The 23,542-nt window shown below is 41.0% G+C and overlaps 1 protein-coding gene across 6 annotated transcripts in view; it reads left to right on the top strand.

The window, feature by feature from the left end:
• Positions 1 to 23,542, top strand: part of GARRE1 (granule associated Rac and RHOG effector 1) — a 125,136-nt gene that overhangs the window by 45,669 nt on the left and 55,925 nt on the right. For 2 of the 6 annotated variants that reach the window (XM_075008631.1, XM_075008632.1), the window contains 5 exons: positions 7,050 to 7,187; positions 8,317 to 8,387; positions 9,509 to 9,608; positions 11,488 to 11,560; positions 15,451 to 16,747. In XM_075008631.1, coding sequence (XP_074864732.1) covers positions 16,253 to 16,747 — 495 coding nt within the window. In that variant the 5' untranslated portion in view covers positions 7,050 to 7,187; positions 8,317 to 8,387; positions 9,509 to 9,608; positions 11,488 to 11,560; positions 15,451 to 16,252. The remainder of the gene's footprint in view (positions 1 to 7,049; positions 7,188 to 8,316; positions 8,388 to 9,508; positions 9,609 to 11,487; positions 11,561 to 15,450; positions 16,748 to 23,542) is intronic. The other 4 variants (XM_075008635.1, XM_075008636.1, XM_075008633.1 and 1 more) reach the window with 3 other exon arrangements.

The following is a 23,542-nucleotide window of genomic DNA, read 5'->3' as shown; positions in this document are numbered from 1 at the left end:
TCATTTTTGCTTTGTTCTTAAATAGTTAAAATCTGGTCTCAAAATTTGATTTAAACATAAATTTCTGTGCAGTGTCCTCTAAAGTACTAGAGTGGTCTTATGTGGGTTTAAATAATACTTACTTTTAAAAACCTCACTGTTTGTGACAATTTTTTAAATCCTAGCTTTTCATGAGCAGTGCAATGCTATGTTCATGGGAAGTAAGGAGCTTTTTTGTAATGAAAAATGAGGCGTGTTTGTGAGGTATGCACACTACTATTTTAAGGGGTTTGGTCTCTGAAATCTCAGGCTTCTGTGTCACTCAACAGTATCTCATCAGCTGTTGAAGTCTATTCTAGATACTTCATTAACATAATGAAACTAATAGATGATATTCTGAATTTGAAGATAGTAATAAATACTGTATTGATTGTTCTAAATAAGGCCTATCATAAAAAAGTTAAAATAATTGTTTGAAATCTTAGTTAATTAAGTTATAGTGTCAGGTGTCAATTACCACTGTTTATGAACTTGCCACTTGCAGTAATTTCATACCCTGAGTTTGAGGTGCCTGTGGAAGCTATAATGTTTGCTGCTTTTATCAAAATCAGCTCATATTTGTACTGGCTTGTTTTCATTTATTCATATATTGCAATGACTGAATCATTACAGTCATCCTTACAATGAGAGAATTTTCTACTGACTTCAGGGACTAAAGTTAGTAAATATAATATGTCAAAATAGACTTCTCTTTAGTTTTAATTTTTCAGTATTACAGCTTTCTGATGATTCCATAATTATCAGCATAAGATGTGAAAGGCCTAATCACCATGTCCCAGTCTTTTCTACATAAAACATGACTTGCTTTCCTGGGCAAAGCTCCAACAATTCACTGCTGAATCTATTGCTATTCAAATAGAGTAAGCTTATAAACGATTTGGAAAGTCTGCTTGTCAAAACACAAGAGTTGTGGCATATTAGTTTGATGAGAAAAAGTTCATGTTTCACAACTGTCATGAGGCCTTTGGTCAAGGCATGTGCTGAGGTTAGCATTTTCCTGATGTGATGTTTTTCTCTTTTCATTTTTACAATTCAAAAGAATACATATTATCTCAGAGTATAGAACTTTTATTTAGATAAATATAAGAAATATCTCTTGAAAACAGAGGATCTGGATTCTGGATTTTTTTTTTAAGGAGTAAGGAGATGGCAACATCAAAATAAGCAGGCACTCTAGACAGTGTACAAGGAATAAGAACTCCGTATTCAGCTTAATTTCCTGGTGAACTAGTTTTACTTAATTTTGTTTAATATCCAAAAGTAGAGTAAATAATTTATACACAGAAATATTTGGCAACTGTAGCTATTTTGTTTGTGCTTGCACACATTAGAAACAACTGGTTTTGTAATTTTTCATTGGGATGCAGTGCTGTGTTAAGAGGATGTGGAAAATGTAATTTTAAACAACAGTACAATGAAGTCACAGAAGAAAGGCGTATTTTGTGGTGGAAAAATGAGTGGATAATAAATTGCACTTATATATTGAGACATATTCTTCCCTGCTGTTCTTACTTTTGCAAACATGCAAGAAGAGAGTTCCTCTCATTAGTTGTGCAGTGAGCTTAATATTCAGGGCTTGCCCTGTGCCTTTTATCTACCACACTTTTAGTGTTCACAGGTTACACAAAGTATCTCTCTCACCACTCTCTGAAGAGTTTTAAATGGCTTACTCAAGATAATTTATATTTAGTTAATTGTTTCAGTGTGTTAGACTGCAGTCTTGTCTATTAATCCTTTAATGTAACAGAAATAAGAACTAAAATGTGTAACAATACTGAACCCTTTACAGGAGAGCCTAACTTATAAAGGTTGTGTATTATAAAGCATGCCATGGGAAATACATTAACTAAAATTAGTCCAAAAATATGAGTTAGAGATTTCGCAGCCCTTTCAATAGAAATGCTCACTTAGATGTGTATAATCACACAGAAATGATGTAAACTATGTAAATATTTTTTGTATATGAAAATTAATATTTATGCTTTCTAGAAAACTTCTATTCTACGTTTACACATGCCCCTCCCTTTCGGAAGGGGCATGTAAATGAAGTAGGTTGAAAATGCAAATGACATATGGATATGAACACTTAGTGCCTCATTGGCAGAATGGCAGCCACCCAAAGCATCAAAAGTGCTACTTTTGAATTGCAAATTAGCTGTGTAGACAGGGTTTCTTTGAAAGGAAACCCCAATTTCAAAAATCACCCTTCTTCCAGTTTTGGAAAAAACACATAACATAGTGTCTGGTCTTCTGCCACAAAAAACCCTTAAGCTTCTGTTGATAGCAGTTTTTCAGGATAAAGCCTTATTTCTGTATATTTTTGTAAGACAGTATTACCTGTGTGCTGTACTAGAAAACAAATATCAGATAGCCAAATAAAATCACTTCTTCTTGGACTGAGCCATCAGTCGACTGATCTCATCTTTTCTAATGCCGTTGGTGAGAGACTAAACCAGTACTTGATCGGCAGAGCCAATTACAGCTGTCACATAAAAAGCTGCCAAGTGCAAGAGTTGTACGTTCTTTTTGGATTCTACGCTTTTCGTTTAGTGCCTGGCTATGCTGACTCTCAAAGCAATTAAGAGTCTGTACAGTGCTTTGCTGCCAGTAGTTTGCTGTCCTGAACTAGAGTTTCCAGATCATTGGAAGATATGCCGCATGACCTCATGTTGGCCTGCCCGTAAGGTGTCATTATAGAGCTCATACTGACCCCTGATAGAATACTTGCCATGAGCAAGCTGGCCATAGAAGACCACCTTTGGTATCCATGTATCATCTATCCTCATTACATGACCAATCCAGCGAAACTGTCTGTTTGTAAGCATTGCTTCCATGCCCATGACACCACTGTTAGGAGTTTTGTCCCACCAATTCACGTGGGTGATCCTCCTCAGACAGCGCATGTGGAACTGATAGAGTTTCAAATACAGTGGAGATATATTGTCCATGATTCTGAGCTATACAGCAGGATTTTCAGGACAACTGCCTGATATGTTGCTATGTTGGTATGGAATTTAACACTATGGTCATTCCAGAGGCGCTCGGTCAGTTTTCCAAAGGCTTTGGTTAGTCGAGCAGATAACATCATGATCCACATTTATAACCTGAGAACAGTACACTTCTGAGGTAGCAAAATTGGTCAACAGCTTTAAGGACTGTACTAAAAGCAGTGATCCCTGGAGTCCTGGGAACTTTCCAAGCAGGCTGAGACATAACTTTTGGCTTTTTGAGGCTCACTATGACTCTGAAGCGGGAAGCATAAGTAACAAAGTGATCAAAACGCTCCTGTGCATCCTTCGCTGAATGAGCCAATAATACACAATTATCAGCAAACAGAAGGTCACATTGTTATAGTAACCACTTTAGTGCAAGCTTGAAGTCTCTGGAGATTGAAAATACTGCCATCTGTTCAGAACTGAGTAGGTATGCCCAACGGACAGTCCTTAAAAACAACTAACACCGTCATTGGAAAGTAGATGTTGAACATGAGAGGAGCAAGGACACATCCTTGCTTTGTACTGTTTGATATTTCAAAAGGTGCTGATGGTTTAGGATGCAACCAAGCATTCCATCATTAAAAGACTGAATAATGTTGATAAATTTTCAGGACAGCCAATCTGCCCAAGTATTTTCCAGAGTCTGTTTCTGTTGGCCATGCCGAACACCTTGGTCAAGTTGATGAAGATCACATAGAGGTCCTGATGTTGCTCTCTATGTTTCTTTTGTACCTCATTAACACAGGAGTTAATAGTCTTATTTTGGGAAGGTCACTTCAGAGAGCCAACAAAACTGTTCCATCACCTAAGAACATTTAAAACCAAGCCGTATATTAGCAGTAGTAATACTATGGTTTTGTCTAACCTAGCATTTTCTCCTTTAATTTTGTATCACTGGTGAAGTTCTACTAGTGGAAGTTGTGACTGGAAAGCTAACATGGTAAATTGACTAAAACCCACTTGTTTCTAGACTTGCATTTTTATATCTGTTGATACAAAATTGAATATTTACACATAAACTTGCTTTACAGGTCTCATTAAATTTGTCTTTCACTCTGTTACAGTGAATAACTTATTTTACTACTTGATTCAGAATCTCTACTCATTTAAAAAGTATCTTGCATCAGCCAAAAGAGAGAATTAAATTATTTCAGCTCTGATGAGTGGGATTGAGAAACTAGGGAAGGAAATTACTATTGTAGTAATTTATCTTAACAAAAGGTAAAATTGCTTTCAAGGTAGTTACATTAGAAGAGGTGTGAAAACAAAATGTACTTCTCATTATGCAAAAAACTTAACATATAAATAGCTAACATTTGAGAACATAGATAGCTCTATATACTGTAAAATTTTTGCAGGGGTTACCAGGTTTCCAGACAGTATTTTTCTGTTGGTTGGTTGGTTGGTTATTACTGTGCTTATGACAATTATCTTCAAAAATCTGTCATTTAGAATTTACTTGTGTATCCTGTATATCATGTTCTTTGGGTGTTTGCTCATGTCAGTTGCATTCTAGGTGTGTGCATGTCTACGTGCACAGCCTGTGATTTTTACCATAACGTTATCCATAGAATTGGCTGTAGCACCTTCTTGATTGCTGTGCTCATACCTTGCTATATTAAGCACGGCCTGCTCTATGCATTTGGTTGATTGGAGTGCTTCTCTCCCTCGTCTAGCTGATGAGTAGAAGCTTCTCCTTTGATTCATTTTTTAGTGTTTTTGTATATCGTTTAGTTGATGGTAGTTAGGGATGTAACTGTTAAGCACTGTAATTAGTAAGCTAAGGTCCCTGCAATGACTTTGCCCCAAGAGGCACATGCACCAGTCTCCAGATTTTAAGCCCTATTCTGATGTCACAGTCCTATGTCTGTTAGTGACCCTCATAGCAGCTGCCTGAAGTGCTTGGAGGAAATGCATGTAAAAGAAAGGTGTATCTGTAAGAACATTTGTCCTGACACTGCTCCCCTTTGCCAGTTTCTAAGAAGAAATAAAAATAATAATAATAAAAAAGCATGGCCCAGAGCTTAGCAAACAAAAGATCAAGGGGCATCAGGTAAAGGATCCTGTTCAGGTCATCCACATGCCCTGGAACCACAGGGGGCTGTCTCCATCATGGGGCTTTCTAGGTCCATGAGGGATCTGCCACTGACTTCAGGGAACAGTAAGAGTCCCAGACTCTAGGTTGAGCTGCTGCCTTCCCATACTCTCCTGGAAGCCAGAGAACAAAGGACACAGCTCCTAGCACAGCTGGAACCACATGTTGCAATGACCCCGGACAAGGGCAAGCTAGGTGTAGCAACCTTCCAGAGGGTAAGCAGATGCTGCTGGTTCCTGGAGATGAAGCAGCCTTCTCCATAGCCATGCTCCAAGTCTCTTTGTGAACCCAGGTAGCCCGTTCACCACTTCATATTGCTGGCACCAGGCACACCACATTGGTGTTGGAAGGGGTTCCCTTCATAGAATCATAGAACACTAGGACTGGAAGGGACCTCGAGAGGCCATTGAGTCCAGCCCCCTGCCCCAATGGCAGGACCAAGTACTATCTAAACCATCCCTGATAGACATCTATCTAACCTGTTCTTAAATATCTCCAGCGATGAAGATTCCACAACCTCCCTTGGCAATTTATTCCACTGTTTGACTGCCCTGACAGTTAGGAACTTTTTCCTAATGTCCAACCTAAACCTCCCTTGCTGCAGTTTAAGCCCGTTGCCTCTTGTTCTATCCTCAGAGCCAAGAAGAACAAGTTTTCTTCTTCCTCCTTATGACTCCCTTTTAGATACCTGAAAACCGCTATCATGTCTCCCCTCAATCTTCTCTTTTCCAAACTAAACAAGCCCAATTCTTTCAACCTTTTTTCATAGGTCACATTCTCTAGACCTTTAACCATTCTTGTCGCTCTTTTCTGGACCCTCTAGTTTCTCCACATCCTTTTTGAACTGAGGTGTCCAGAACTGGACACAATACTCCAGCTGAGGCCTAACCAGCACAGAGTAGAGTGGAAGAGTGACTACTTGTGTATTGTTCACAACACACCTGTTAATGCATCCCAGAATCATGTTTGCTTTTTTTGCAACAGCATCACACTGTTGACTCATATTTAGCTTGTGGTCCACTATAATCCCTAGATCCCTTTCTGCTGTAGTCATTCCTAGACAGTCTCTCCCCATTCTGTATGTGTGAAACTGATTGTTCCTTCCCAAGTGGAGCACTTTGCATTTGTCCTTATTAAACTTCATCCTGTTTACCTCAGACTGTTTCTCCAATTTATCCAGATCATTTTGAATTATGACCCTATCCTCCAAAGTAGTTGCAACCCCTCCCAACTTGGTATCATCTGCAAACTTAATAAGCGTACTTTCTATGCCAATATCTAAATCATTGATGAAGACATTGAACAGAACCGGTCCTAACACAGAGCCCTGCAGAACCCCACTTGTTATACTTTTCCAGCAGGATTGAGAGCCATTAAGAACTACTCTCTGGGTACGGTTATCCAGCCAGTTATGCACCCGCCTTATAGTAGCCTCATCTAGATTGTATTTGCCTAGTTTTTTGATAAGAATATCATGAAAGACTGTATCAAATGCTTTACTAAAGTCTAGGTATACCACATCTACCGCTTCTCCCCTATCCACAAGGCTCGTTATCCTATCAAAGAAAGCTATCAGATTAGTTTGACAAGGTGTATTCTTTACAAACCCATGCTGGCTGTTTCCCATTACCTTACCACCTTCCAAGTACTTGCAGATGAGTTCTTTAATTACCTGCTCCATTATCTTTCCTGGCACTGAAGTTAAGCTGACTGGCCTGTAGTTTTCTGGGTTATTCTTATTCCCCTTTTTATAGATGGGCACTATATTTGCCCTTTTCCAGTCTTCTGGAATCTCTCCTGTCTCCCATGATTTTCTAAAGATGATAGATAAAGGCTCAGATACCTCCTCTATCAGCTCCTTGAGTATTCTAGGGTGCATTTCATCATGGCCACATCCTTGTCTCTGACTCTGGTTTCAGGTGTTCCGGAGCTGGGGTGGGGAGCCCACAAGGCTGCTGGTTGTGGGAGAATTGCTCCCTCCACATAAATGCCACACAGCTCAGAGCGGTTCATTTGGCTAGCCAGGCTTTCCAGTGCCTCTTGAAGGACAACGTTGTGTAAGTCCTGATCAGTGTTCCCTCTAATATTCTCTGTCCTTGGGCAGGTTGAATATTCCTTTAGGTGGGTTGAAATTTCTTCTGTGTAGCACCAATATTGAGGTGGTATGTGGATGTGCACTACCAGTGCCAAAAAAACCCCTAGTTATAAATATATATATATATGAAACAGTTCATGGGTATGGAAGAAGAAAAAATATTAAAACAAGGGGATAATTAAGAATGTTTAAGTAGTTTATTTAATATGAAATAAAAAAATTAACACTGCTGTTTGAGTACATGTATTATAATCCTTTCTAACAACTCAAGTTAGTAAACACATCAGAATGAACCATACTGAGAACAGCTGTATAAATAAATCAAATACATGACCATTAAGTAAAACCATAAAAAATATACATACAAGATCCCCAATTTAACAACTTCCTCTCAGACTGCTAAAGTTGTGCTCAAAAATGAAGCATTGGCCAACACGCTAGCATGCTACAGATTTTTGTAATTCACAGAACTATTGTTTTTGCATGCATATTATCCCCACGTAACTCAGCTTTAAGATGCTAAGCAAATCTATTAGTTAGCTAGAAATAATCATGCTCTCCTTGCAAATATTAATAGAATATTTACTAGCCAGAACTGTACCAGGTAGCATAGGTCTGGCCTTAATGCTGATACTCCTTCCCAAATTAGTTCTAAAACTTTCTTGAAATGTCTTTGCTAAATAAAGAAGATCTGTGGTAAAGTTCTTCCAGTTTTAACAGTTTACCATGTGTACATTAGAAAAGGAACAGAGAGGAAGCCGTGCTAGTCTATACACTATAAAAACAAAAAGCAGTCAAGTAGCACTTTAGAAGTGGGTCTGTCCCACAAAAGCTCACCTAATAAACTATTTTGCTAGTCTTTAAAGTGCTACTTGACTGCTTTTTGTTTTGATTAGAAGAGGAATTGTAGATCAGTGCCTGTATCCACTTTTGCTTTGAACAGGCAAAGGTGCCTCCTCTGGCGATTTGTGTCTGCCTGTTCAACTAGGGCACAAGCCTTATCAACACCCTAATTGGTCCAAGTGCCTGTTCAAGATGTCTGCAGGGTCACTACCTAGTCATCTTACATACGTTTGCATCTCATTACACAGTTACCCAGCAAGCCCAAGACAATGTGACTGCATGATTGTGAACTCCAAGCTCACCTGTCGGGCTACTGTTTGTGAGTAACACAGAATGGAACTGACATGAGCAAGCACTCGAATTAAAACCAGTTCTCTAACTTTTGTACCTGTTATTCTTGGAGATGTTTTGCTTATGTATATTCCATTACATGTCCTCCTGATCCTCTGTCAGAGTTCACAGCTGATGGCACCTAGTATATCATTGACCTGTGAGCATGGCTGTCGAGGGCACCACATCCTACCCTATAGATACCACGAAGACAAAAATACCCAGCAACTGTGACCATGGGCACACACATCTAGAAAGGAATATACATGAGCACTACATCTTGGAAAAATAATACAGTAAATGCTGTATTATCTGTTACTCAGATAACTGGCACATTCTGTTAACCAGCACTTGGGGCAGCTTCTGCAGAGCTAGCCCTTCCAGCTGGGGTTGGCAGCTGCTATGGGACTGGCTGCTCTGCCGGGATTGGTGCCTCCAGATCAAACTGCTTGTGAATTACTTAAAATGGACTGGACACGTGCAATCATTCAAAGTAGAAGAAATGGTTACTAACCTATTCCATAGCTGTTGTTTTTAAATATGTGTTGTCAGAGTCCGTCCAGTATGAAGGAAGGAACTAAGGGCGTTAGTAGTGGTTCTGCCCTTTAATAGTGTAGGGTTGCAGAGGGTGCATGCAATTCCCCACCAGGTACTCTTGAGGGAAAAATCTCCAACAGTGCACTAGGCATACACACATACTACATGCCCATTCCACTTCAAACATCTTGAAGAACAGCAGGTACAAAACAGGTTAGTAATTGTTTTTACCTTGTGTTGAACTTATCACACCTGTGTACTAGAGACCACAGATTTCCAGTACTACCAACTTGTTTTTAATCATGATTCTAAGTTTTGATCTAGGAAGCCCAGCTGCTACTTGTTTTAGGTCTAATCCAAAAACCTTTCCTTCCCAGTAATTCATATTAATAATTCAGGCGTTATGCTCATTCATAATAGAGATGCTCATTCATAATAGTTTTCAGATTTTGAGTTTTGGGAGTGGGGGTGCTGGGGCAGGTGTGTTAATTTTCCTTTTTCATTATTGGGATTCAGGTATAACTGTTGTTATCAGTGGGATGATTTTGGGTTCACACAGCTTTTATTGAACAGAATTTGTCCTGGCATATGCTCACTGGGAGGATCTGGACTCTGGCAGTTTGTTGACGTTCAGGGTGTGGAGCAGGCTTTGTTTTCTCAGGCTTTTCCTGAGGTAAGTAGTTTGACTGGGTCCAGGGTGTGTGTACATGTCTCCTCCCTTTCTCCCCACCCCTGTTTGGCTTGGAGTTTTTCTTTGTCTTTCTGTCTTCCTTCCATCCTCTCATCTTTTGAAAAATTATTTGAACTTAGTTACATTTGTATATGACTTTTTAAATGATGGTGAATGTACCTAGAAGCTGAAGGGCACATTCTTCCAAATCTAAAGTAAAATAAAACTGTAATACACCATTTTGAAATATTATGGGCTTTTTAAGAGTCTTACAAGAAATGTTCGTGAGTTGCCAGACTCATATCGTCCCATCCTTATGCATGAATAACAAACATAATTCTCCACACATTGAAGAGATAATAGACCCCATTGAGAATACCATCAAGTCAGTTTCAGAACACTAGTCTGTTTTATTCAAAGTATGGAGTATTGCTTTAATGATCCACAGATTTCACTAGAGTTGTCTATGAACCTCATACTTGGATTTCCTTTCAGTCACTTCAATCTAGAACCTGTCTTAATAAATATTTATGCTGAACCTTTTTTTATTTTCAACTAATAGATTCTCAAACCTGTAAATCTTTTTTTATGTTGAGGTATGTACTCCCTACATACTATTAAGAAATTGCACATTGCTTCATAATTAAAAAGATTTTTCTAGGACTAACTTCCTCCAGCTCATTTTTATGAATGTCACCATTGTCTTCAAAGGGTAGTACAAACGGCATATTTACATTTTTTTGACGGTTAATATGCTGTTCTTGTAAAGTGATAATGAAATACTTTGAGTTCTCCCAAAAATGGCAGAAGTTGGCTGAATATAAAGTGCAAATTTTTGTAATATGGAGCCTACGGATTTTCAGTTATACTGGCTTTGTGGAGTGAAACAATAGCATGAAAAAATGCGTGAAAACAAGGTTGTTATGGACTGTCGAAAAGCTATAGAAAGAGGGAAAAGGCTGAGAGGAAAGACCATTTTTATTTTGTGCAACATACATTACAAATTTAATTGCAGTATGTGTAGTATATGCATGTTGTATTACATGCATACTCAAAGTTAAGAATAACTGTAAGGTTTGGAGCATTCCTGATAATTTAAGATTAGATGATTTTAGGATATTAAGGACTTCCAGGTGTCGTAAGAGTCTTAGTGTTGGTTTACTTATGAGTATGCCTATTATAGCACTGTTTGGAAATACAATAAGAATGGAAAAGATATTTGGTGAAACTTGAGTACCAAATTATAATTAAATTTTCTTCTTGGAAGCAGTTTATGTTCTGTGCATGAGTGTCACTTCTCCTTCAACAAAAAATTCTGAAAAGCAAAGACTATATACATATACAGAGCACTGAACTAGCACATGTGACTATGACAGCGGAAGTGGTTAGTATGTAGTATATCTTAAAGGAGAGAGAAATGTTCCAAATGTAAAAATAATTAAAAATCCCAAGGTTCTGGCCAAGTACTACCATTTGACTCTTCACAGTGACATAAATATCCACTGTGTGTCCAAATTGATTGCTCACTCTTTTCTCAATATGTTTACATGCATTTAGAAAACATTGACATTTTAATCAAGCTTTCCCCAAGGCACAGTAACTTGTCTAGCAAGGAGGAAAAAAATCACTGCATTTTGAAATGTTGATTGGGACACAGAGTTAGAAAACTGTTCCTCAAAACACCAAATTAATACTTCAATGTAATATGTGAAACAAAAAGTGGTAATAGTGTGCATACGGAAAACGTTAGCATCATGTACGTTTTTAAAGGTGGCCTCTTACTTATTGTTCAGGATCTCAGATATAGCCACTGATAGTTAAAGTTTCCTGAAAATATAATCTTTTGTGTGACTATACTTTTTGATCATTATTTTAATACCAGGTTATCTTTCCCACTGTACTTGGAACCAATCTTCCTCCTCAGCTAGGAGACACCCTGCTCTCTGTCTGAACAGGTACTTATTGACAATTAAGACATGTCTGTTTGACACTTTCTTTATTTACAGGAAGAAATAAAAATCTCTTTGAGTACACAAATAGTAGAAGTTTAAAATTTTATAATTAGTGCTCAAATGTGTTTTTGCAACAGAAAAAAGGAACGTGTTCAAGAATGCAAATGCTGCTCACGGGAGCATCAGAATTGTTTAAAAACATTTATGAAATCAAACATGGGCTATCATTTATGAATCATTACTATTGTAGCACCCAGGAAAGACCTGCAAGCATATTGCCCTGGCACTATCTAGTTGACTATATTTATGTAGAGATGAGAGTGTGGTTAATAACTAGTAAAAGTTTAGCTGTTGTCTGACCAAATGATCCTGCCAGGAATTGTACCTTGAAGACTGCCCAAATTCATCTTTGGTGGATTGTCAAAGGAAGCAGCTTCCACAAAAAGTGAGACCATCTTCTGATAAAGTTCTGCAAAGTTCATTGTGAGGAACTCTGGCAGCCAACAATACTGCTTGTTGCTTGTTCCTCCCTTTTTGTCACTGGCAGGGAGTGACAGGAAAGCTCACAGCATGCCTCCACCACTCTTCTTCCTGGCTGGTGTGAGGAGGGCAGGAGGAAGAGGAGTGAGTGAGCCAGGCTGTGAACTTTGCCCTCAGTTTTCTAGAGTGACTGAAGTGGAAGAGCAAGCCACAAGAAGTGTCAGTAGGAATTGGGCGGTGGTGGGGGGGTTGGTTTCATCCTCTCCTGCTCTCCCTAAAGGATGCTCTTACCCCCTCTACTCTCAGCCTCCTGCCCTGACTCCTACATCCTCCCATGCTCCCATTCCCCAGCCGTGAGCCCACATGCACCCCTCATTCCCTGCTTTGAGCCCTTTGCAGTCCTCCATACACTCAAATACCTTACAGGTACTGTCATACCACATCCCTCTCAAACCCCTGCCCTGAGCCTGTGTGTGTGTGTGCATGCGCACGCGCACACACACGTAATAGAGCAATAACTGTATGAAACTATCCACCTTGATTCCTGTTTTTGGTTCTCTGTGCCTTAAATGTTCAGTCTGTTCTGGTATGGCTATGGTTTGAAGAAGTGGGTCTGTCCCATGAAAGCTCACCTAATAAATTATTTTGTTAGTCTTTAAAGTGCTACTTGACTGCTTTTTTGATAGTATATAGACTAGCACGGCTTTCTCTCTGTTACTGTACGAAATTTAAGTTACTTTAATGCCTGCCTTACTGATTTTATTTTGTATTCCTGGGTGAATTTTGTATCCCCCCCAAAAAAAAAATTCTGCATACTTTATTTGTGAAAGTAACAGTTTATTTCAGAATTCATTAAGTATGTCTACAACAATACAGGCAACAAAATACGGTCCAGGAAATGTTTTTTGAGAAATAAGACTATTGGAAAAGAACTTTGAATAAATCACTTAAACTGCAATACAGAGACTAATTTTTTTACCCTCCTGAGAAGCATTGTAAAGGCTCAGGGAAGTCAGGGCTAATGAAGGAACTGAGAGAGTGAGAAGTAATTGCTGGGAACGAACATGAGTGAACTTGAAGGGTTATTGAGTCTGGGTAAGAGAAGCATGAAACAAGATTTTATTTTTATGGTGTGATTGGAAGTAGTGGTGACGTTAAGGAAGGTCCCTCATGTTGATGAGGGATGCTAAAGTTAACTGGTAAGCCTCACCCTGAATGGATGTCTTACCAGTTACAGTTAGCCAGTGTGGGCTAGAGTAGTGCCCCTGCCTGCTGTGCACAAGTGGCTGCTCTAGCCCTATGGGTGGAGTGTCTGTGTGTGCCTCCAGCCATGCCGCAGTAGCCCTGTCTGCAGCAGCCCTGCGTGTGGAGGGGTGGCTGCAGAGGCCGCTCTAGACCAGCTGGGCTGGAGTGGCCCCACTGCCACAGACAGGGTCTGCTCTGGCTTGGCTGGACCGCCTCCACCCACAGCAAGCCCAAGGCCACCATGGAGAGGGACTGCTCTGACTGTGCTGGACCACCTTCCACCCACTGCCATGCTCCTGGAAGGGATGCTGCTGATGGGTTGGAGCTGCCCCGGTCCCTAGTGTACTGGAAGAGGGGGGCGCTTCAGTCTGGCTGGAGCAGCCCCTCTCTGCAGCAGGGGGTATTCACTAGCCTGTCTGGGCTAAAGCAGCCTCCCTAACCTATTTAATCAGTTAAGTGGTTAAACCTAGTTTTTAATTGATTAACCAATTAAACTTGATTTTGCATCCCTGATGCAAACCTCCTGATTTATTCCTCAGCTTTCTGACAGGTATAGTTGCCTCTGGCCCTATGTGTCCTTGCCCCCTCACTCAGCCTCCCCTTGCCCCATATGTTCTTGTGCCCTCACTTAGCCATTCCTTCCTGCTACATGTCCCTGCATCCTTTCCAATGTCCTCAGATGGCCCTGCCCTTCCATTCCCATTTAGCCTCTTTCCCCACTGTTCCCCCCCACTTGCCATTCTGAACCCCAGTCTGTGATACACTTCCAGTAGCCTAATGTGCCTCACACTATCTGGCCCCCTATGAGCCATACCACCTGATCTGGTCCCACGAGCAGGCGCTCTGAGGAACACTGCCTCTTCTTTCCTTTATCTTCAGCTGCTCTGTGTTCTGGTGTTAGTGTATCCCTTGAGGGGTTAAAAGTATAACTGCAGACCCTCTCCAGCAGAACGCATTTTCTGTGGAGGAAAAAAAAGATGTGGTATATGAATTCTGTGCATGTGCAATGGTGCAGAATTCTCTGACTAAAACATTATATATTAAGAGAAAATGCAGGAGTGGTATACATGGATTATTTTTAGTTGGATTTCTGGCTCTAACATGGTCTTCAGATTCCTGCAACAAATTGTGATGTAGGTGATACTTGGTTTATTTACCACTTAAATGGATTCATTAAATGTAGTGTCAGACAACACTGGGGTGAGTCTACATTGCAGTGTAAGTCCAGCATTTGAACTCCAGATCAACTTAATTCCCTTATGTCTGCATACAGGTTTTGCTGAACCTGGGTCCCAAGGCATTACAAGGGTGGAGAGTCTAAGCCAATCCAAGACCTGTGGTTTGAGGCCTATTGCTTTGTTGATCGACACAGTCCCACTGGTTCCTGCTCTGGGAGTTCTTCAAAAGTGTTCCCTAGGTTGACTTTCTCTGGGCAGTCAAGTTTGGTGGGCAGTCAGGTTTTACCACTCTGGATCATGAAGAAAGGGCTAAAGTGGCTCCGTTTTGGAAGGGCTCTAAGAATCCTGAGTGGTTGGACTCAGACCTGCATAATGTTGTGGAGATCTTGGCGCTCAGGTTGGGAATCCAGGGTTTAAAAGGGGGTTGAAAATAATTGAAGATGCTCAAGTCCTAAGTTAACAAAGCCAGGATCTGCTAATTCATGTTCTACTAACACTGGTGACAAGTAGCCAAGTTAGTCTGTATCTTCAAAAGCAGCAAGAAGTCCTGTGGCACCTTATAGACTAACTAACTCTGTAGATCTGCTTTTGTGTGTAGATGCACTCTGTCGACAGCTGCTTCTAGTGTAGACGTAGCCATAGTGACTAAAAATTGCTGGGCCCTGTTTGTGCTACAGCTCTCCACTGTTGCTGCTAGTGGTAGAATTGCACTGCTGTTGATCTGCAAGTCCTACATTTGGCAGCGTAGATCATCCATTAAGCATGAGAAGCTTGTGAGGAAATATGCAATAGTTCTGGATTTAGTTTGAGTTCATTAAATTGTTACTCTTCTATTAAAAAAAATGTAAATGGCCCCTTCCCTTTTCATCAGATATACTGTTGACAGCACACCCTAAGATAAATATACCAGGATACTGTAGGAGTTAAAAACTTAACAAAACCTCTCATTGTTCCCAACCTTTTAAACTTTTTTTTCTTTTCCCCTGACAGGAAATGACCTAGAGGCCTTACAAATACATTTGTGCATTCTTGCTGCAGACTCTGTTGAAGGCAAACTCAATCTGGAAGCACCACTTATTAGTGTTACATTGGAAACAACTACCTCATCGAAGAAAAGGAGAAGGCTTGCAATAATAAACATTCTAGTTTTTAATAACATCTACTTGCAAAGTCTTCAGAAAACAAATCTCTTTTTTTCTCAGTATTAAGAAGAGACACTACAAACAAACTGATTTGACAGACTGGATCTGTCATGACATGGAAGATATTTGATCTGCTGACATAAGGACTCTTGTTTTTCATAGAAAAAGTCTCTGCACTGCTTTTACAATTGCTGTTGATCAGTGATGTTTTATTCCACTTTTCCTGGAATTGCTAGTTGGAAAGCTCCATTAAGGTATTATTTCTAAAAGACGATTTATGTTTTATGAACTTTAACATCAGGTGTCAACAAGTGCTTGCAAGGGAATGGTATGAGGTAGCTTTCTTCATAGTGTATCTTATGTACAGAGTGGAATACTAAATGAGAAAATATTTTTGAGATACTTCAGCTTGCTTTTTGAGTACACTTTGTAACTGCAGCAGGGCTGCACTGAACTGAAAATACTAAGTCAGCAAATTTGCTGCCTTTTTCACTGCTGATACAGATTATACAGCAGCCTGCCCTTTTGAAATGCCTTTTGTGCAACGTATGTACACAGTCCCCCACTGTTACTATACATAACTACACTTCTGTGGAAGGAATTTGGCAACTGATTGCTAACCCAAGGAATTTTTGGACAACTACTCACTTATGTATTGCTGTAGTGCACAGGAAAGTAAAATGGACTACAAGCGGCGCTTTTTGCTTGGCGGGTCCAAGCAAAAAGTGCAGCAACACCAGCAGTATCAAATGCCTGAGCTAGGCAGGACCCTGAGCGCACCATTGGCATCCACTACCCCAGCTTCCCCTTTGGTCTCCTCAGCTGCTGCAGGCAGCTGCAACCACCCTGTGTCCCATACTACTCCGATTGCAGACATCCAGCAGGGAATCTCCAAATATCTGGATGCACTCAATGTGTTTTGCCGTGCGAGCACTTTCCTCACAGACCTTTTCAGCAGCGTATTTAGGAACTCACATTATTCAAAGGCAGCTATGCAACTGAAAGACGTGCAGGAACATGTCATGGATGCAGCGAGTCGACTCACGGCAGCAATAAAACCAGAAATAGCAAAAATGCTAATGGAACTGAGTACTGGAGCTGCAAACTTCAAAGATCAGAAGGAGTTCAGCCTACAGGATATTGAGGTACGTTATCATGGATGATATTTTGCATGTGAAGTTCCCTCACCCGTTCTATTTTGCACTTATCATTGTAAGACTGGCCCTCCCACCACTGTACCAAAGGTGTACCATCTTCTGCTTTTTATCCATCTGGAGGGTGCTTTCCAGAATAAAGAGGAAATTGAGAAACATTTATATTTTCAAAATTTCAAAGGAGGAAACGACAGTAAAAAAAAGTCTGTAGTGCATAATTTTGTGGCACATGAAATTGCATATTAAATATTTTTCCTATGCCAGGTGCTTATTTAAAAATTGCATTACATGTGTACAATTACTGGAAAATGTAAACTTGTCTCTTCATTTATCCTAGTTTTGAGCTGTACAAGAATGGTGTTGAGGTCATTTGTTAAGAAAATATACAACTGCGTGCTTTATTTCCCCAATATCATTGTTCTGACAGGAATAACAAATTGTGCTTCATTCATGAGGTTTTTTTTTTAAAAGCACTTCAGTGACCTTGTTTGTTTGTTTGTTTTTAGCTTTAAATAATAAAGATCCCTATACAAGTCTCTTGATTTCCAAACATGTAATCAATAATAAAACAAAAATTCCAGAAGCCTCTCAAATAAGGTAAACAAGAATTTAGCCTGCCAACCACCTGGAAAAAAATGGGTTCTGTTCTCTTTATCTCTTTGGGAAGCACATCTTTAATTTTCTCCAAAAGTGGCAAAAAAACAAACCACTTTTAAAAAACAGAACATCAATCTCTAGGTTGTTATTCAATGGAGAAAATAATTTGTGATTTAAGAAAATGTTTAGCTGTACAGTGCAACATAGTTTAAAACATAGTATACATTTAAACCAAGCATCCATAAAACGAATGCTAGAAGGAAAAGAAGTGTGAACTACTGTTTCTAATGAATAATCTCAAAAGACACAGTACGGTATAAGTTACACTGTATTTTAATTGGTTTCTTACTGCCATGAACTGTTGGTCAGAGTGTGAAAAGAAAATATTTTTCATAGTTGCTTGATTTAAATTAGAATATACAGTATACACATTAGTCTGTAGCAACAGTAATCTGAACTAATATAAGACCAAGTTCTGGGCATTGGCATATTAAAAATAACTATTTAAACCTTGTAGTCTGTGAGCTGCTTGTATACAATCTGCAGTTGAATGGCATATATTACTGTTAGTGTTCGTAAGCTGTCACAGTATTTGGATATACCAACTTTGGCTAAAAAGAAACCTAAATGCTTGTATGAGATTTGTACTACAAAACATGTAATCGTGTTGATACAAATTTGATACAAGAAGTTGTGCTAAATTTGAGTGTTCTTCAGCTGAAAGTCAGAATTGTCAGCATGCAGTGCTCAACAGTAGCTCTGAGTATTCATTGTAACAGTTATAAATGACATGATTGTGCAAAATTTTTTAATATGTAATACACAATTGTGTCTAATCTTAGGGTACAGTATTTGAATTTTATTCTATGCTATTTCATTACTCAGTGTGTAGGGCAGCGGTTCTCAAAATGTGGGTCATGAACTCATTTTAATGGGGGTGCCCAAGGCTGGTGTTAGACTTACTGGTTCTCAGGTCCTACTGCCCAGGGCCATTATTAGATGTGGGGAGACAACCTGCAGTTTCAGCCCTTCAGGGCAGGGTTCAGTATGCTACTTTGCTGCCCTTAGACTGTGGATTCAGCTGCATGGGATATGTGTGTTATGGGCATGTGCAGGTTGAAACTCCTAAATCCATCATTCTCTGGTCCAGCAACATCCCTCGTCTGGTAGGATGAGAAATGTCACTGGATCACAGAACTGGGCAGGAGGGTTGAGCCCGCATCCCGTGGTAGCCTGTGTAGCCTGCTTCCTGCTTCCCCTGGTAGCAGTGGAATCTGCTTCCCTCCCGAAACCCCTGCAGAAAGGCAGGCATTGGGGGCCAGGGCTGGAGCCATAGCCAGCATTCCACTGCAGAGCTTGGGGCTGGGGCTGGAGTCGGTTTTCCCTTGCGAGGCCGGAGCTGGAGCCAGCTTTCCACTGCAGAGCTGGAGCTGGGCTTCCCCTGTGGGACTAAGCCAGGGCTGTAGCTGTAGCTGGCTTTTCCCCATGGAGCTGGGCTGGAGCTGGAAGTAGCTTTCCCCTGCTGGGGCTAGGGCCAGCTTTCCCCCTTGGGGCTGGGGACAGCCAACCAGGGCTCGAGCTGCATCCGCAGCATGCGCCTGAGCCAGTTTCTCCTGGCAGCCGCTGGGCAGAAGGGATGAGAGCAGCCCAGTGGTGGTGGTGGTGGGGTGGGTGAGGAGGCGTTTGGGCGTGGTGGGGAACTTCCCCTTGTCTGTCAAATTCTCTTGTCCAGGACCAGTCATGTCCTGACCACGCTGGACAAGGGAGGTAGAACCCGCAATAAATTTTTGTCAGAAGTGTGTTGTGGTACAATTAAGTTGGAGAACTATTGGTCTAGATGACTCTGAAATTTTATTACCTACATTGTACTATTCATTGCCTTTTCAAATAGCCTTCGGTAAGCATGCATTAGGAGATGAAGCAGTTAAGAGTAAAGCCAACTGAGCTGAGAAATTTGACGTGTAATATTCCAGTAAACTTTCACTGTTACTATTGTTTGTCTACTTCAGTGTACAGTGTGATTGGTTTACTACTGCTGCACATGTCTTGTGTAGTGTTTTCCACCATCTTAAGTTCTTAAGTACTCTTTGAGGTATAGTTTTGTGATCATGTATTTAAAGATTACCTCAATGCTTATGCAAATTTGGACAAGGAAGAAAACTGGGGTTTTACTCTCCCAGACTTTGAACTTCTCTTGCCCTGCAAAAAGTCAGCAACAAAATGAGTAAATTCTGTAATCTAGATAAAACATTCCAGATGGTGCCTGAGCACACTGTCCTGCAGACATCAGAAGTCATTTGGGAAGAATCCCTTTTTCGTAAGCCTCAATTTTTGCAATGCCTCTGAATGGTACTAAAGTAGGATGCCCTCTTGTTCATCTTGCAGTGGCCACCAGCTCTTAACTCCTTGTACAGGTATAGTCTGCATTTCTGTCATCCAGCATCATCTGTGATCTCTGTGGCATTCCAGCAGGTGCTCCTGGGCTGGAGCAGTGATGTGAAAAAGCTAGGTCCTGAGCTCAGCAGCTCCTCCCTCACACTCTCAGAAACTTCCAAAGTGCTGCAAATAGTTCATTGTCAGTGCTCAAACTCTCAGCAGGCGAGAGAGGAGTGGGGAAGGAGGGTGAAGTGGGGTGTGACACTTGGAGAAAGAGGGTGGGTGGCTTAGGAGCTCTGTTGCTGGGAACCAGGAACATAGCCTGATGACCATGGAGCTAGGTGTGCTCCAGTGGGGCTGCACTCCTGATCCCTGGCCACTGGCTCTGCAGCCACCTCACCTCATTACACCAGCTTGGTCAGTACAGGCCCCTCTGCTGCTGCCAGAGTGAGCAGCAGCAGAGGGGCTGGCATTGACCTCTCTTGTCTAACAAATTCCCTGATTTGGGACCTGTCACGTCCTGAGAGTATCAGACCAAGGAGGTCCAACTTGCACCTTAGAAGGTTGTCAGAAGTTTGTCTTATGCCTCAGCTCCATGTCACCTGCATTACCTATTAGGTAGCTAAATTCATACAGTAAACCCTCAAGTTTGTGCGGGTTGTGTTCTTGCAACCCCTGCGTCACTCAAATTTTCATGCAAGTCAGGTGGAGAAGAGGGAATGAGGGTGCAGCCTCGTTCCCAGCTCCCCTGGGCTTGCAATAGCAGGGAAACTGACCATCCCACCAGGGCTGGTTGGTTTCCTGGCTACTTCTCTCTGCCTTCCCCCAGTGGTGCGGCTGTCAGGCTGATAGTTGTGTGGCTGGGGAAAGGCAGGGAGAAGGGGCCTCTAGCTTGCCTAGCTGTCCACAGCTGTGCGCAGCTAGGCAAACTAAAAGCCTTCCCCCAGCCACGTGGCTGGTGGAAGGGTCCGCAGAGCAACTTTTTAAGTTATGCTTAACTCGAATTAAAGTGAGTTGTGCACAACTTGAAGCCACATATTTTGAGGGTTTACTGTACTCGTACTCCAGGCAGTGAGTGCTGACTTCATTAGCTGCAGTAGTCACAAATTTAGTGTGAAGATGTGCAGAATACACTATTTCCAAATGTTTATCATGCAATCAAACCAGGCCACCTTTGACTGGAACATTCATATACCACAAGGCAAACTGAACTAGAGCTAACTTTCATACCCAATTCACTTTCTGTACAGACCTCTTTACATGTTTCATAATGGGGAGAATTTTTGCTTAATGTGGTGTTTCACTCTGCTTTTGCTCAAACTTTTTTTAAATTACCCCTTCAGGCACAGAGAGAACATGGAAAAGTCTAGAGTGGGAAAGTAAAAGTTTCCTGAAGATATGTGCAGGATTTGAAACCCACTCTTTTGTGCTCCACCCCTTCTGGGCCAGGGAGTAGAAAAACTGGCTGAGCTAGTTGCCTGAGCGCAGCTGAGGATTCACTAACTCCTTCTTTAGAAGGAAAGGGTGAAGGAAGGAGCGGACCATGTTAGGCACCAGTTCCTTCAAGGAGTGGGAGAGTGGTGCATGGTCTTCTACAAATATAGGTTGCACCTCCCTGGTCTGGCACCCTCAGGACCTGAGCAGTCCTGGACCTGGGGAGCCCCAACCACTTCCCCAGCTCCGCGGTCCAGGATGCTGGCTTCCAGTTCCAGGCCCTAGGTGCCAGCTTTCCAGCCCTGCCTGCGGCTCCCCTGCTGCAGCTGCTCCCTCTGTGGCTGCCCAGCTGGGGGCTAAGGCTCCCTGCTTCCACAATCTAAACTGGTCCCCATTCTCTGGTTCCCACTTCCTTCTGCCAGGGCTCTTGGGTCCAGAGAGTCCCAGATTTCAGAGGTTTAACTTGTACTGCTTTTCCCAGATATAAAGGAGTAGCAAAGGGCAGAGTATTTCACCCACATGGAGGAATATTTGGAGATGGAGGGTCTGCATATCCAGGGGGCTGGCAGCTCCAGAAGAAATCTCCTGTAAAGAGGTCCCCAGAATATCTTATGGGGGGCCATGGGGAAAAAATAGGGGCTAGCACAGTTTATTAACATTGTGTGTGAGAGCTGATTTTATTTGATGGAGAATGGAGTGTTTTGAAGGGGAATGAGGAGGAAGCAATACAATTTGAGCAGTCATGGTTTGGTGGGAGGGATAATGGCCTTGGTGTATTTTTGTCTGGGCTGGTATATTTTGACCTTAGGATAGCAGGTGTTGAGGTCACTTTTCAAGTCCTGATTAACATCAGTTGATTTGGGTTAGAATGAAAACAAATGTAGCTGTAACTGTAGGAATCAGTGCCATTCCCACTGTAATACATTTTCTGGCAGAACTCAAATTGCTTAGTCATGATAAGTCTACCATAAGCTAGCAGTATATAAAAAGGGGTAACTTCTCCTGGTCCATTATTTGTGTCTACCTTCTTTGGTTTTGTAACTGCAAATGTTGAAACTATTGCTTTTCCCCCGAAAAAAAAATCAAACTAAAATTCTTAGGAATTGTGTGCCTTTTGTAGTGAAAAATGGATTGTATTACAAGGGGAAGGAAATCAAGGGGAATTACTATATATATTTGTTCCTTAAGCCCTAAAAGGGAACAGTGTTCTGAAAGTGGACTTTTGTTAATAGTCAGACTAAAATAAAATATATGTTAAAACCTGATTTTTATAATGATAAATGTTAGAACATTACTCCATGTAAGGAGAGATCTGTGTAAAATATAATGAATGGGAGGGGGAATAAAGGTTAAACTAATATGAAACAATGCAAACCACACTAAAATATGCTGTGTAAATCTCGTCTTAGTTGTGGATGGAGCTAATAAACTGAGTTACTATCCCTTGGTGTGGAAGGCCATATGTTCATCTTGGTCATAAGAAAATAGGAGTTGGGGTGCAAAATAATTAGATCTAAAATTGAGCTGCAGTGTAAAACTAAGGGAAAATATTTTCTGCCTCTGTGCATTAATGCTGTGTCTAGATTGCTGAGAATTGTTGGCAAAAATACACAAATTGTGCAACACATTTGTGTTATCTCTTGCTGACAGTTCTGTCAGGAGAGGCTTTCCTGGCATTTGGCCCGTCTACCTGGGGCCAAATGCTGGAAAAGCCCCCTGGGCTCAGAGATCCCTTCTTCTTCGTGGAACAAGGAAGGAATGGATATTGGCAGAAGAAGGCTCCCAACGTGGCAGACTTCTGTTGAGAGATTTCTAGCCTTTCGACAGAAGCCTGCAGTCTAGACATAGCCTAAAAGTATTCACGATTTGTGTTCAGCTAAAAGGGTTCCTAGAATGAAACGATGCCTGAATAAAAATTGTTTTTCAGCATTCGTTTGCGTTAAAATTAAAGGGTATTTCTCCTCCCTCCCCATTAGAAATAGTCTTTTCTTAGTTTCAATCTTTTTGGCCAACTGTTGGAGACTTAGTTTCTGACTTCATCCAGGCGAGACTCAGAAAAAAGCTGTTGGCCCACTGTACAAAATATTCTTTGGAGCTTGCTATTACTTGGCATTCTTCTGTTGCATGAGCCTCTATTATCTCACAGTCTACCAATTTCTAGAATACCTTTTGACTGTCCTGAGAGATTTAAAAAAAAACAAACAAACATTCCTGTCATTAAATGAATTCATGCTTCCTGACACTAACTTAATAAAAAAGTTAATAGTAAGAACAATGAACTTTTTAATGGAAATAAATATTGTGCTAATACTGTATGGCTGTATATTTACTTTTGTGGTCTTTGACTATTAACATGAATGAATGCTGTCATATTGCTCT

The sequence above is a fragment of the Carettochelys insculpta genome, chromosome 14 (genome assembly GCF_033958435.1).
Source record: "Carettochelys insculpta isolate YL-2023 chromosome 14, ASM3395843v1, whole genome shotgun sequence".
Lineage (NCBI taxonomy): Eukaryota > Metazoa > Chordata > Testudines > Carettochelyidae > Carettochelys > Carettochelys insculpta.
Note: the sequence above shows the minus strand (reverse complement) of the source record. Positions and strands in the feature narration are given on the sequence as shown.